The following is a 16,042-nucleotide window of genomic DNA, read 5'->3' as shown; positions in this document are numbered from 1 at the left end:
ACTGGGCAGTCTTTGGTCTTTGGCTCATGCTGTCATCACATGGCTTTTCTGTGTTATAGATTTGGCAAGTTGTGCCCAGTTCTACATTCTGAGGTCAAATCTTGTAATCAGTTACCCACAATACTTGGAAAAAAATGAAAAAAAAATTTCAGTTGCAGATCCAGCTGTATGGCTCGAGGAACAAGGAGGTGGCAGATGCAGTCCTAAACAAGTCCTTGTCAGTTCTTAGTCACTGTTACCCCTCTTTGTGTTGGGCTCTATTTGCTGGCTCTTTGGCCTTCGTAGTAGATGGATCCTGCGTGGAACTGCTGTGATTCCCATCTTGTGATGCATGTACCAGACATATTAAGGGACATTCCCAGTGTCACACATTGTTGCCTGTGGCCTCAGTTTTGCTGCCTTCTGTATCTGCTCTCTTATGCCTGTTTTCCTCTCCTCTCTCAAGGCAGCTTGTCAGTGAAGATTCTTACCTGGAAATTCCTTTATGGATACTAAAAGTCTTCAGAGCTTTATATACCCTCCTCAGTGAGAGATTAGTAATGACCACTAGAAGCAGTTTAGAAAATTTATTTCTTGGTAGCCATCTGTAGTAGAAAGAAAGCTGTGTGTCCTCTGTCTACACCCCACTCCCCATTCTTACTACGTTTAGCAGTTTTCAGGGTGTTAGTAACTATACATACATGTTTCTGCCTGTGTTTGAACATTAAAAAATGCTGCCTTTTACAGAAAGAATACAAGAAAGACCTGGAGTCAAAAATTAAAGGAAAGGGAATGCAAATTGGCACTGACACCCTGGAAATCCAGCGTGCCAAGAGAGCTGTTGAAATAGCAAGTGAGGTGAGTAGGGTTGGGGTGCAAGCTGTATTTCACCAACTATATTGACTTCAGGGTATTTCTCAAAGCTTTGTGGCGATTTTTCACAGTTTGGAATCAAAGCCATTTAAAACCATTATGTTTGAAAATTGATGACTTTTGTTTTTTTTCTCATTTTCTTTACAACAAAGGAAACACAGAAAGAAATTTTGATAATCCTCCCAAAACACACAAACACATTTCTACACATCTTATTTTATAATGCAACACTTTTTATGTTAAGCTTTGCTTTAATATTTCCCAGTTTGAGTTCCATCTTTACCAGTGGAGTCACTGAAGTATTTTTCTTAACGAGAATTCTCCTTCCATCATTACCCTCTTTAATATCCAGCTAACCCTTTGTATTCATGGAATAGGCTAAATGTGAATGTCAAATATTTGGAGAATTGTGCCTGTCCTACACATGTAGAGCCTTTTAATCCTTGTCATAATTCCCTAAACAATGTGTTATAATAGGTATTTATACAGCATTACAGTGTAACAGATGTTACAAGTAATCTAGAGAAGATTTATAGCATTTAGAAGAATGTGTATAGGTTATATTAATTTGTGTGGAAATGCTGTACCATTTGATATGAGGAACTGGAGTATCCTTGGGTTTTGGTATCTGTAGGAAGCCCTGGGACAAAAACCCTGTGGGTAGAGAAGGACAACTGTATATTCTCTATCCAGTAGCCAGAATAATTTTTGAAGAATTCAATGAGATTATTGCTGTCCTCATTTAGAAGTCCCTAGTGGTCTTCTGCCATGCCCAGGACAAGTCACACTATTGATCTGGTGTGGAGCGGCACTGCTGTGATTGACCCCAGTCTGGTACCCTTTTCCCCTCTTACGTTCTAGCCCCAGTCTCTGCCTGCTCAAGGTTTTGGTTCTCTATGTTGCTCTAATGTGTCCCTGAATCTCTGTACTTGATCAGCTCTTCCTTAGAATAAACAGATTCCCTGGGATTTCAAGTGATTTACCATCCTGAAACTGTTAAATCACTACTTAAAAAAAAAAAAAAAAAGACTTATTTATGTGAAAGGCAGAGTTACAGAGAGAAGGAGATCTTTCACCTACTGTTCACTCCCCAAATGGACACAATGGCCATAGCTGGGCCAGGCCAAAGCCAGGAGCTTTATCTAGGTCTTTCACATGGAGGGAGGGGCTTGGGCAATCTTCTGCTGCTTTTCTGAAACCATTGCCAGGGAGCCATATGAAATGCAGGTGACTGCCTTACCCCATTAAGCCCCAGTGCTGGTTCCTAAAACTCTACTTTTTAAAAAGTATTCATTTTCATTTTGTTTAAAAAGCAGAGACAGAGATCTCTGATCTCTTGGTTCATTTCCCAAGTACCCCCAAGTTCATCCAGAGCTGAACTTGGCCAAATCCAGCAGCCTAGAAATCGGCCCAGGCGCCCCGTGTGTCTGCATGGACTCCAGTTCTTGAGCCATTGTAGGCTGTCTTCCAGGGTGCCCCTTAGTCAGAAGCTGCAGTGGAAGCAGCAGAGGCAGAACTTGAAGCAGAATCTCTGATATGGGATGCGGCCATCCCACATATGAGCTCCTGTCAAGCATGCTCCCCCCTCAGATTCTCTGAAATTGTTCCTTTGTTGGTGAAGGCTTTGCATGCAATATTGGTTTTAATTACCTTGGTGCATGGGGCTTGGGAATTCAAGGTTCAGGAACATTTAAAAAAACATACTTTGGGTGGATATTTGGTTTAACACTTTAGACGCCTGTGTCCCATTTTGATATGCTTGGATTGGAAGATTTGTTGCTTGGTTTCTGCTCCTGACTCCCATGCAGTCTGTGGCAGCAGCAATGATGGAGTTATTGGCCTCAGCCTAACAGCTGTTGTGTGCATTTGAGAAGTGAATAAGCAGGTGAAAATCTCTACTTTCTCTTTATTCCCTCCCTTCCTTGTCAACATAATTTTAAAAAAATTGGAAAAAAAATTAAAAATGTAAAAGAATGAGAGTTGAAGCTAATTAAAGCATCTCTAGAGAAAAAAGTGTAAGCAGAACAGATATTTTGAATTTCACCCTCTCAGAGCTCACATCTAGACATACCTCTCTTATGGAATGTTGCTGTGTTTTAATACTCAGGTTTTTCCTTGGCATGATAATAAATGTATGTATCTGATATTATACTGATTTAGATTTTTCAGTATTCTCTGAGACCAATTAGCAGGAAAATAGAGCCTATTTATTTATTGAGAACCTAAAAAAAAATAGGCTAAAGACTTGGCTGTACCGTGGTCACATGCAGTACAAACCAATTTTGATGAGGCTGTTTATCTTTGTAATCCAGATACCTCATTTGCATGTAATTGTCATCACATCATGTCCCATTTTGCTAACCTGACAGACTCTCAACTTGTTTTTCACCAAAGTTTGGGATTCTGTCAGTTTACTCCTTTTTTTTTTTTTTTTTGAAAGCTTATATATTTACTTGAAAGGCAGCATTACAAAAAAAGACCTCTGAGATCCACTGGTTCACTCACCTAAAAGGCTCTAATGGCCAGGGCTGGGTCAGGCTGAAGGGAGGAGTCAGGAGCTTCTTTCTGATCTCCCTCTTGGGATTGTGGGTTTGTCAGTTTGTTTTTAATATTAGAAGTTCATTTTTCAAGTAAAGCCCACTTAGTATGTTGTGACACTAATAACTCCAAGTTGCCCTGCCTTTCTGTATCAGTGGGCTTTGACTGTGGCACTTTCCTTAACCAGTGAATGTTACTGAAGGTGACTCAGGCTCAGAGGAATGTGGCTGCTTTCAGCTTGTTGAATTGAAATCTTCTCTAAGTTTTGGGGTATTTTGTTGTGTTACCATAGCAAACAGCTGGCACAACTAGTACCCCAATCTGACAGTTCATATTGGTTTAGACAGGTTTTAGTAAAAGCAGTTTTTTTTCTGACACTGTAGTGATGTAATATTGTTATTCTGTCTGTTAAACATTATTACTTGGGTCTTTATTCAGGAAAATGGAGAATCTAAGTCGATAAAAACAGATGGGGTTGTAAGAAGAATATAAGGAAAGATGGAGCATCTCTTTGATGTTGAGATCTTTGCTGATAGTTTTTCTGAGTTTAGAGCATCTGGATTGTACCATTTTCATTTGTTCTTGATTTAATCTCATGTTGATTTATTCACTGCGGCTGTGGAAGCACTGGGTGAGACCCCATACAGCATTGATGTGCAGGAGGCTATTCCATCCAGGTGTGTCTGTCAGTGTATTGTGTGAGTGTTCAGTTACAGAATGCACTCACAGCATTGTTCTCAGATGGACTGCTCACAAAGCCGGGCATCCTTGTAATTGATTTATTTTCAGTTCTCAGGCAGGCTTTCTTCTCTGGTTTTCAAAGAGGCTTTCAGCAGCTTCTGAGCTCATCCTTCATTCATGTACAGAGGGAAAGAGGAAGTCTCTTCATATACCTTCTGGGGAAAAGAAATTCAGCCATCCCTGAACCAGTCAGACAGGGCTAGGGATGGGTTATAAACATTTACTTGAGCCAAGCTCACCTAAGCTGAATGGCTTAGACAGGGAGCAGTGAGGTGCCTCTTGACTCAAATCAAGGAGGCCATGAAAAGGAAATGACACAGTGAGTCCTCCAGCAATGATTGATCACACAACAAAACTCAAGAGTTTCACAACTATGTTTTATTGATATTTGTCAATAGATTGAAGTAATAACCGTAGTTTATCAAATGGAAGTGTAAAAATTTCCACTAACTGGGCTGTTTTCTTTCTCAATGCAGATAATGGAAAAGTACTTCCTGTTAACTTCTGAAAAAATCATTACAAGTCATGTTCTACCACAAGTAAAAGCTTTTGTTCTAAAGACATAAAAACACAACCAGATAGCAAATGATAGTCTTGATATCAAAATGCTATATAGCACTTTTCATTAAAGTTTTATAACACTCACTGCATGTTTTGTTTTCTTTAGAAAGAGTATAAAAGAGATCTGGAGACTGAAATCAAAGGGAGAGGAATGCAGGTCAGTGCTGACACCCTTGATGTCCAGAGGGCGAAGAGAGCATCTGAGATGGTCAGTGAGGTAAGGAGGCAGCAGGGCACAGAGTTCACGAGGAGCACCTTGGGGGCTTGTCCAGAGCGAGGAACTGCTGCTATTTACCTGTGTGGCATCGCTGGTCAGGCACTAGATAGTAGTTGCTGTCAAAGTTAGGCGGACCTCTGAGATTATTTTCTCTTGTTTCAGAAACATTATAAGAAGGACTTAGAAAATGAAATTAAGGGGAAAGGCATGCAGGTGAGCGTGGATATCCCAGATATACTTCGAGCCAAGAGGGCCTCTGAAATCTATAGCCAGGTTGGTAGAGTGAGGATGCTCAGAAAAAATGTATTCTAATGGTCTCCTCACCAGATGTTGGATGTGTTTTTGCAATTTGCATCTTTTTCGTGATGTCACATTTGACGTTACTAACTTTGTTGTTAAGAAACTATGGGCTGAATTTGATTAACCTCACTAACTATAAAGAAAGTGGTTGCACATCCAAGTAAGTGGGTGCTCAGAAGTTACAGAGTTGCTCCTGTTTGGGGTGTTCCTTATGTCGAGATTGGCAATATTTTGACCACATGTTGAACAGTTTTTTGACTTGAATGTTCTGTACTCATGCTCCAGAAAAAAAAGTCTTTTTCAAGTATTTATTTTTTAGCTGTTCATTTTGTGAATATGATGACAATTAAAATAACCCTGTCTCTATAAAATAACAGTTGTGAAAACTGTCCTGGGTATTATATAAAAATTAATCTTAATAAAAATTAAGGACAGAAAGAAGTTTTTTTACTTTGCTAAGTATTCCTGTCACATATCCTCTTCAAAAATTGGATTAAGAGAAATAGTAGCTGCCAAAGAACATATTTTGGAAGTTAATTATAAACATCAGTTTTGATCAATTCATAATATCTTTGCTATAAAATATAGATGACAATAATGAATCCAAATGCAATAAAATAGTAAACACAAAACAAGCGAACAAAATGAACCTGAAAATGGAGTTCTGTATGATCTAGCTATCCCGCTATTGGTTATGTATCCAAAAGACATGAATTAATTGTTACCAAAAGAATATCTGTTCTGCCATGTTTATGTCAGTACTATTCACAATAGCTAAAATGTGGATTCAGCCCAGGCGTCTGTCATCACATGAATGGCAATATATATATACACATGTATATGTATGTGACATGTATGTTTATGTATATGCGTGATAGAATATTATTCAGCTGTATATGAAAGTTTGAAGTCCTGTGATTTGATGCAAAAATGGATCTAGAGGCTATAATGTTGAATGAAAGAAGCCAGAACAGAAAGAAAACACTGCATATTTTGTCTTATGTAGGGTAGATAAAATTAAAAAACAAAAACAAACAAAAAAGCTTTTAGTCTTAATTTTTGAAGACTTGGAGAGGGAGAAGGTTTTTGATTAATAAAAAAGAGGGACCTGGTTGTGGGCCATTTATTGTAACAAAGATACTAGTAGGAGATAATTAATAGGGGAAATAGTTTGAGGAAGTAGATGGGGACTCTTCACATTATTACCTCACAATTTTTGTTTGATGAATTTAAAACTACATTAAATATTTTCTCTTTATTTAGACCTATGCAGTATGGTAGATTTGGACAATATGAAATATTTTTCTGTCTGATTCTTTTTTATAATACACACAGAATTTCAGATCCATAATATTTGTGGCCTTTTAGACAGAGTATAGCAAAGAAGCAGAGGAAATATTCTCTAACTATTTCACTGCAGTAGGCACTCCTGAAATGCAGTGAATTAAGACAACTCAAGAAGACATTAGTACAGTGAGTTTCAAAAAATAATTTTATGTAATATTTTTAGTGTTCCTGCCTTCTGTCTGAGACTCATTGGATGAATTCTGTGTCAAGGTGTGAAATTTTCCAGTTGGGTATCATGTTACTGCTCAAAAAGTTTCATGTTTTGGAACATTTGAATTTAATACTTTTAGATTTAGGTTACTCAAACTATGTTTTTTTTTTTTAAATGACCATTTTGGAAATTTATGTTGTATTAACAACAGTCTTTAATGGTCAGTGTCTGATTTTCAATTGTATTACTTGAATTTTTGGTTGACATTTTTAAAATTTTTATTTCTTCAAAATAAATATGAAATGTTTCTGCGAGTTACAATTTATCATGATTGGTTTATAATTACAGATTCACATTTTCCTCTTTTTTTCAAGTGAGAGTTACACTGAATTTAGTAATTGAACTGGGGAAATGAATCTTTTTTTTTTTTTTTAAGTTGTTTATTTGAGAGGCACAGAGAGGGCAAGAGTGATAGACAAACAGGACCAGCTCCTCAGAGAGAGAGAACACTCCAAATGTTCCCCGTGGTTGGGACTGGGCCAAAGCTGAGGCTGTGGCAGGGAGCTAGTAGTGCACCCCAGATCTCCTATGTGGGTGTCATGGACCCAATGACTTGAGCTGTACTCCTGTCTCTTGTCGTCTGCACCAGCAGGAAGTTAAAGGAGGAAATTGAACTCAGGATCTACCAAGTGGGATGTGGTCAACTAGGCCAAACATAAAACTTGAACTCAGAAACAAAATCTATTTTCTGTACAGATTTTTCTCTGGAGATAACAGTAGTCATATGAAGCAATTTATTTCTATCAGATAATCATTGGTTACTTGCATTGATAATATATCTAAAAATCACTAGTTCAAAGCTAAACCTCAGGTGTTTATATTTTATTTTGAGGACTCAAAATTGCCTCAGTACCATTAATTAAGAGATTTGGCCTAGGTGTAATGGATGCATAAATTTGAATTCTCTTCTAAAATGAGACAAATTGGTTACACAGCCAGTTTTGTATTGGAAACTTATCTGAGTCATTTAGTAGTTAAATATGTCAGTCAAATGTGAATTGTGTTAAGTTTCAGGATTTCTGACATCTTAATTCAATTGAAAATTCCAGCTCTGAGGGTGTGCTGGTAGGGTGCCTCTGGGGTCTGGCCATCCTGCGCAAAGAGAAAAATTTCACTGGAGGGACCAGGGGAGAGGCTGTTTTTGCCCAGGTCTCCCGAGTCCACCGTAGTCCAGATTTCTGTCTTGTAGAGGAAAGCATCTCTCATGCCATACTCTGGCACTCGTGCCAGCACCCACATGTCAAGGGGTGAAGCAGTTCTTTCCTCGTGTGCATGTGTTGTGAGCACTCTCTTTCTGCAGAGCCCTTTGTGTTTGGAAAGGGCAGATATCTTTAGACACAAAAAGACATGTAGGAAGTTAGTGGAGGAGGAGGAGGATGCATGGAATGATGTTGATGATAGAGCTGATATTGTCTGAAAAGTGCACGTGTATCTTGGTATTAGGAGAAAAGTAGTCTGTTAATATCCAATTCTCCTTCTGAATTAAATGAAAACTGTTTAGTGAGCTTTGGCAATAAGTTTTGATTTTTCTTGTACGTGTTTGAAGAAGCGAACTGTTGCTTCACCGATTTATATTCTTAAAGTAGATAGTGTGCAGCCAGGTCAGATGCCTATCGCCCTCTAGACTAAGTGTGAGAGAGTTACTTGTGTGGCCATAGGATATGGGACCAAGGCTGGATGTTTTTGTCATAATGACTCAAATAATATTGCCTCTAGTAAGTTAGCAGCTGTGTTCATGTCACCATAAGACCTGAGAAATTAGTTCTTTTGTGAGAATCAGACCTAAGACCTGAATTCTACTAAGCTTATACTTACTCTTCTCCTTGTCTTATTATAAAGGTGTTTTATAAAAAAGAAATAGGAGCTGGCACAGCAGTAACAGACACTCCAGAGATTGAGCGAGTGAAGAAAAACCAGCAGAATATTAGCTCAGTAAGTTCTCCGTTGCATTAATTTTTCTTTGTAAAAGTGAGTGCACACTTGATAAGTATTTTTAGTTACTTTTTTAATCGACTGTGTTTTTCTTTCTTTTTACATTTGATTGGTGTCATTCGATATCAAAGTCTCACTTTCAGAATGAAAACTGTAGTGTTGCACAGAATTTTAACTGTATCAATTTTTTCAGAGAAAGAATATAATTTAGTACTTCTCCAACATTTGGAGGAAAGAAATCTTTACCTAAAAGGATGAGTACATAAGTTCCAAGCATTTATTTGGTGACTTAAGTGAAGCTGTCAATTTTATTTAATTTTTAATTGAAAACATTTCTAATTTTGATTTTTAGCTAATTTTTTTTAACAGATTCAATGTGACTTAACTAGATACAATTCTAGGAACATGTCACTCTCCCCCTTCCAGCCACCTTCTTATTCTTCTGCCTTTCTTTCATTTTAGTTTGTGAGTCAACATATATTAAATTACAATACAGTACATTTAAATTTAAATGTACAGCTTAATATTCCATCAAGTAAGAAGTTCAACAAGCAAAAAGCAAAGACCCCAATTTTGCAGGGGATACAGGCCACGGCTGTAATATAAGCAACGGTTGAGTGGGAAAATGCCCATTTTGCCCATATACAGTACACTTTAAAGTAACAAACTGAATTTTACAAAGAAAATCATATCAGTTTACTTTCACCCTATGGCTGTCAAGTTTCTGCACTTTGTCTCAGACTCATTTCTGCCTTGCGTTGTGTGCCAGCCCTGGTTCCCTTCCACGTCCTCCAGCAAAGACACCTTGTTTCAATGGGAAAATACTGTCCTCCAGTTAGGGAAATAGTAGAGGAGAGGCTTAATGTCATGGTTGGGGGGCGAATTTTTTTTTCCCTGTTTGGTGGTTGATGTTTATAATGAATACTTACTATCCTTACCGGTAGAGGTGTTCTTCCATGTATATTTAGCATGTAACTTCTATTTGTAAAGAAGTGTATATTCTTTTTGTAAAGAAGAGATTGTTTCCTTAAGCCTTTGTTTGTTTCCCTGAATTTTTTCTTTACCTCCCCTGGAGACAACCTCCCAACACTAATCTAGGAGCAATCAAAGAACTAGTGAGATGCAGCTGCGGGTAACATCTAACTCTGGGTGTTACACGGCGTTCTGAGGATAGACGCTAATGTTTCTGGGGAGAAAGTAGCAAAGGCAAGGTGATGCGGTAGTAAAACGCCCTTAGAAACAAAATTAGAAGTCTGCAGCAGAACAGGGCAATAAAGTCTGCAGCGCCCATGGACTAAGCCCTCTCCTGCGGAGTGCTCTGGCAGAGGACCCCGAGGCAGGAGAATGGGAGGGGTGGAAGAACAGGCTGTGCTCAGAGCCTGCAGCGGGCACACTTGGGTCCGCTGGAGAAATGAGTTTGGGAGAGAAAGACAGCGTGTTTGCGCTCTTCACTTTCAGGTGGTAATATGTGAAATGTACCCATCAATGTGCTGTGATAGAACGTTATGAATGTTCTGTGGTGTGCGAGTCTATAGCCCACAGTGAAATGAGCGCACCGCCTTGATTAGTTTAGAGTGCTATGGAAAACAAAACTGTTCCTTTCTAATCATGTTTTGCCTTTCACCCGAGGAAAATGGCACAAAGTGGCACAGTCCATCATTTCTCCTTTCAGCATCACCCAGCCCCTTCTAGCAAACAACAAATGCGTAGTCCCTGTGCCTCTGTGAGGCCGCACCGTAAACTCCTGCTTAGTATTCAAATGGAAACTTGCCCTTTCAAGATTAGCCAAGATCTGTCAAACCAAGATATGATTTTCTAACATTTAAACATCTCGACATTTCCCACCTCCTCCAGAGTCCAGGCCTTTTAGCTATTAGCTCTCTGTGTTAGGGGCTGGTTTTGAATTTTATTTAGAAATAGCCTTTCTCAGTGTACTTTGAGTTTAACCATTTGGGTCCTGGACTGATATTGGCATTGTGATTCATCCTAAATCTACAGATACCAGGAGAGAAATGGTAGCTGGGATCCCAAGCTACTTTCTTGATGACAGCATGATTTGGGCTTTGAAATGAGACATTGCAATGTCCCTCATAAAGATGTCTAATAGTTTAAAAGATCATTTTAAACATTAGCCAGTTGATGATTTTGGTTTAATTCTTGGCTGCATTTCAACACAGTCCTCTTGTGTCTGTTCTGCTCTATGTGCCCTTTTTCTCAAGTCCAACTTTCTATAAATCTAGATGTATCAAAATCCACCTGAAATGATGGCATCACTTTTGCATAAGCATGAAGAGCTGCTCCTTGTCCTTAGTCAAGACGTGTGCTGCTGTTAGAGCCTGTGTGGGGATCCTTCTCTGGATGAATCTGGAATGGGAGCGTTGGCATGACGGGGGTGCCAGGGTTGTGTGGGCGGGAGGCACTTCCTGACTTTCTGGCCCTGGCTTTTTTACCAGCAGTTTGTGCTTACAGTACATTTCCATCCATCCCCTTTATTCTCTTCTTTGACTGTTACCGCTGCATTTTCCCCCTCATTCTGAATAATTTGTGAACTCATCTTTAGAAAAGCGTTGCTCCCAAGACTCTCGCTAACTCAATCTGTCTGTTGCTTTTAAACACATGTTAAATTTTAATTAACATCAATCGATGGAAAATGCTATGTTCAGATAGAACATAGCAAACCATTATATTAAAAAGATTTACTGTTTCTTGTGTTTCTGCATAATGATAAAATTTCTTCTCTTGGTAACCTTTGCTTATATCAATTAAGGAACACCTCTTGTGATGGGCAGGTGGATAGACGTGAATTTATTTATGCTTTAGGATAAGGCAATCCTGATAGCATCAGTTAAAATCTTAAAAATTGTGTTACTGATGAAGAAAAAGCAATGTGAGAATTTTAGCAATTCAGTTATGCAGTAGTAACAAATGTAGACTCATTAGCTATTTTTAAACTTTTATGTAGAATAAAGTTAATACACTGTTCTTATAAATTGTGCAGGTGAAATACAAAGAAGAGATTAAGCAGGTAACAGCAATTTCTGATCCTCCGGAACTGAAGAGAGTTAAAGAAAACCAGAAGAACATCAGCAATGTGATTTTATTTCCTTGAGTATTTTTTATATTCTGTTACATAAAATATATAACAAAGGGATGACACCTGTTTAGCTTAAGTCCCATTGCATAAATACCATTGCAAGAGGATCAGATCCTTGCACATGGATGTGCTCTGCTACACATAGCCAAAGCTTTGTGTACATTTGCTTATAAAAGAAATATATGACTGAATATCTGCTCTATTTTTGTTTTTGAGAGAATACAAAGATAAGGGAGATACACTGTAAGGTTTTGAGACCTAAAAGGTACAAAGATTGGAGTAAATACTTGATATTTTATTAAGCTCTATCATAATAATTAAGTATTGAGTGTTTGCTATGCTTTTTGAATATGTAACATGGAATATCTCATTCATTATAAGTGGTAATAAATCTTGATAGGAACCCAGAGAAGGAAGGTTTTCTTTAGAGGAGAGAGGAACGGCCTTAAAGACAGATGACATTAGATCTTGAATAGTGAATAAAGGTCTGGGTTAGACTTTGTGAGCTAAAGCATTTCTGGATCTTTAAATCAAGCCTGTTCAGGATCCTGGGGTGAGTGTTTAAGATACCTGCATCCCATTTTTAAGGACTTGGGTTTGATAGTAGCCAGGCCTGGCTTCTAATTCCAGCTTCCTGCTTGTACGGACCCTAGGACGCAGTAGTCATGGCTCAGTGGTTGGGATTCTGCCATCCACGCAGGAGAGCTGGGTTGAATTTCTGATTCCTAGCTTCAGCCATCCCCAACCTCAGCCTTGTGGGACATCTTGAGGAATGAACCATAGCACTCCCTTACTCTCTCTCCCCCGGCTATCTTTCTCGGTGTCTGCCTGCTTCATAAATAAGGAATTAGACTTGGTACTCAAGGCCTGTTCAAGAAGATTGAGTGTGATGTTTACTTGGAGTAAATAGTGGCAGAAGGTGCTGGTGTCAAGGGAAGTTGTGATATTGATCATAAAGAAATGCTTTGAAGCTCCAAAACATCCCCAAAGTGTGCCTCATACAGCATAATGCATTTAATATCTGAAGTGGGCCACTAGTGAGGAGTCTTTGACTTAGCAATTATGTTATTTGGCTCTTCTAAAAGGAAGGCTAGGTAGTTGCCAATTTATGGTAGAAATTTAATAATCCCTTAAAATCACTGTATCTGCAAACAATACTGAGTTCATGTTCATGGAATGAGAAGGTCACACTATTAGTAATAATGTGGCCTGTTTCTGGTGTGGCTATAGGAAAGTGACACTCAAATAGCAGAAATTTGTTTAACACTGCAGCCATAGTTAAGAATGATGACCTGGACAGCTGGGCTGGTTCCAATTCCAGCCCTTACTGATATATAATGTTTATAAGCCTACATTTCCTCACAAGGATTCCAATTTTCAATGAGAAATTGCCTGTGAAGCACACTACATGTCTGTGAGTGGGTGAATACAAGCAGTACATGAGGATTCTTTATATCACATTTGTTCTGCAAATTTACACACACTGAAGATTGGGCTGCAATAGATGGGGCTCCATCAGTGGTGCTGCTCAGCATATTTTTCTTCTCTGAGCCGAGAGTCAACTTTCATTGTATGTTGCCATCAATACAGAGTAAACTACCACTTTACTTTAACAGTCATCAAGAATCTGCCTAAAATCTCAAGCCTCATTCCATGGCTGAAAGAGAGTAGCATATGGGCAAAGAGGACACATGGGAAGGAGCTCCACCTTTCTTCCATTTACTTTCCAGGCTCATCAAACTCTTCACTTTGATGTTCGCCACTGGGGCTATAATTTCAAGTTCATGTTCTCTGCAGGTCTGCATAGGTCCTGTGATTTCTGGATAGTGGAAATTCTCCAATGCTAATTTTAACTCTTGGAAAATCACTGTCCGTGTGGAGTTCCACACAACGGGATTTATACCTCTAGTTCTACTTACCCCTTTAAAAAATGGATTTGCCAGTCAATCCATTCTCTGTGTCTTTGAAGTTGGTTCGCTTCCTGGAGTGTTGGGAACACACTAACTACAAACACTGGGGTCTGACCGCCCCCCGCCCCACCAGCTCAGAAAGGACACCTTTGTGCAGTACTCAGAAATATTTTCATGATGCTGAGTCAAGGGCAGACCTTCTATTCCCGATGTTGGACCTTCCCAGAGAAGGGGACTTTGAGGATTCAGGGGCAGTGTATAAAGGGCAGATGGAGGATTAGTGTGACAGTCTTTTCCATTGATAAGTCAACTTTCATTGTATGTTGTCACAGAATTAGGATGTTAAAATGCAAGATCATCATTTGAGAAACATTGCTTTAATGCCAAGAAGAAATAAACTCATGGCAAGAATAACTGATAAGATCAAACTCAGAAAGGTCACCAGTACATGATATAATTCAGCAAATGATATGTAAGCTGTGATTAACAACCTTTAATGAGGAAGAGCTCAAGAGATTGACATTACTGAGAAGATGAAATCTACGAACAGCACTATGTCACTATAAAATCCTAAGGAAGATTTTATAATGAGTGTTTTGTAGCCACGAGGCTTTTCTTATGTCTGTGTTGAGGTATGCGTACACATGGCTTCCCGTTTTCCCACAGTGTCTTGTATCTTGTCTTGCAGCTTCAGTATAAAGAGCAAAGCTACAAAGCCACTCCAGTAAGCATGACCCCGGAGATGGAGAGGGTGAAGAAGAACCAGGAGCAGCTGAGCGCGGCAAGTTGTTTCTGTCGTCTTTTCTGTTGATCAAACATTACATGTTTTTTTTTTATTATTATTTTAAAGAAATGCTCTGCACAGATTTTTCCATTCTGTCTCTGTGTCTGCTCTTTTTCAGGTTCACAAGCCAATAGTTGTGAGTCTAGGACATTGGGAACCGGGTTGCTATCATCTAGTCATATTTGTGAATTCAAGAAATGTTTATATTAAACACCCACATATTCTGGGCAATGCCCTGGTCACAGGAATATAGAGATGGATAAGACCTGCTCTTTCCTCTTAGACCTCAGAGTTTAGTGAATCGTTAACAATGCATCCAGTGAAGGTGTGAAAAGCAATGGGATCTGCTGTCAATTGGAGGTGGAAAAATTAGCATCTGTTGAAATAGGGCAGGAGGTGAACTGGCTGGATTAGTATTCGGAGGCATAGTTTTAATCCAAGGAGCCTTACGTACAAAATGATCACGTTAATAATTCAGTAATCTATGGATAATAAAGCAAAAATAGTTGAAAATTATAAATTACCTCTCCTCTATACTGGACTGTGCTTTTCTGTATCCACAAGTCAGGCACTGTTCATTTATTCCTCTGATTGGTAAATGTGGAAAAAACTCAGTCCTGGATTCAAAGGACATGCCAGAGGTGCAAGGCAGGTCAGAGTGGAGCTGAAATTTGATTCCAGGCCTCCTGGAAATAAGAAATGCCTTTCAAAGTGCACCCAAATAGTTTTTTTTTTTCTTTTTTTTTTTTTTGTGACTTTTATGGGACTTTTACTAATATAAGCAACAGCCTTACAAAATGGATAATTTAAAAAGACTTTAAAATAGTAGAAGAAATGCTCCCAAATGTAGGGGAAAAATGCTCAACACGGTTTATCCGTGTGATATCCACGGGAGGTCTGTCTGTCACAGTGGACTTCCCGGAGTCAGAATGTGGGTCTCAGGACTTCCCAGACCTAAGCAACACCTTCATGCCAGTCCTTCCGTCATGACTTTGTTCTAGTGTTTTCTTTAAAGCTTGTTTCTTTGTGTTACTTTTATTGGTGGAATTTGCGGTTAGATTTGAGCAGCAAAGTATTTCTTTTAAACATTTTATGCTTACTGTGTCAGACCAATGGGAATCTTGGCCTGCATAAGAACAAAAATGTTGATATAGAGCTGCTGTGAAAACAGTGTGTAAAGGGACAGGCTCTTCCACTGTGGGATCTATTAAAATTTTCATTTTTTTTCCTCTGTAGGTGAAATACAAAGAAGAGATCAAACAGGCAACTGCAATTTCTGACCCCCCAGAGCTGAAGAGAGTGAAGGAAAACCAGAAGAATATCAGCAATGTGGGCCGCGTCTCTCGGCTTTCCTGTTGTGAATCTGAATGTGCTGGCATCATGTAGATGGGGGCTCATATTTAGAACGTGTTCATGACTTTGAGTTAATACAGTCTTCTGCATTGACTAGTGTTGTGCTTGAAAGCTCCCAGGGTCTTCAGTGTGGGTGCAGTCATGAGCCTAGGGGTCCTTAGGATACACCAGGACTACAGGTTACTGCGGTTCCTCCTTTGCT

At 39.0% G+C, this 16,042-nt stretch overlaps 1 protein-coding gene across 1 annotated transcript in view; it reads left to right on the top strand.

Annotated features, from left to right (window-relative positions):
- Positions 1–16,042, top strand: part of LOC121148037 (nebulette-like) — a 97,514-nt gene that overhangs the window by 47,866 nt on the left and 33,606 nt on the right. The window contains 8 exon segments of the mRNA XM_040968016.1: positions 727–837; positions 4,799–4,909; positions 5,072–5,182; positions 6,578–6,682; positions 8,607–8,699; positions 11,698–11,790; positions 14,392–14,484; positions 15,724–15,816. Coding sequence (XP_040823950.1) covers positions 727–837; positions 4,799–4,909; positions 5,072–5,182; positions 6,578–6,682; positions 8,607–8,699; positions 11,698–11,790; positions 14,392–14,484; positions 15,724–15,816 — 810 coding nt within the window.

This window comes from Ochotona curzoniae, unplaced genomic scaffold (genome assembly GCF_017591425.1).
Source record: "Ochotona curzoniae isolate NIBS_2020 unplaced genomic scaffold, NIBS_Ocur_1.0 scaffold_4683, whole genome shotgun sequence".
NCBI lineage: Eukaryota > Metazoa > Chordata > Mammalia > Lagomorpha > Ochotonidae > Ochotona > Ochotona curzoniae.
The sequence above is the reverse complement of the archived record's forward strand: the minus strand, read 5'-3'. Positions and strand labels throughout refer to the sequence as shown.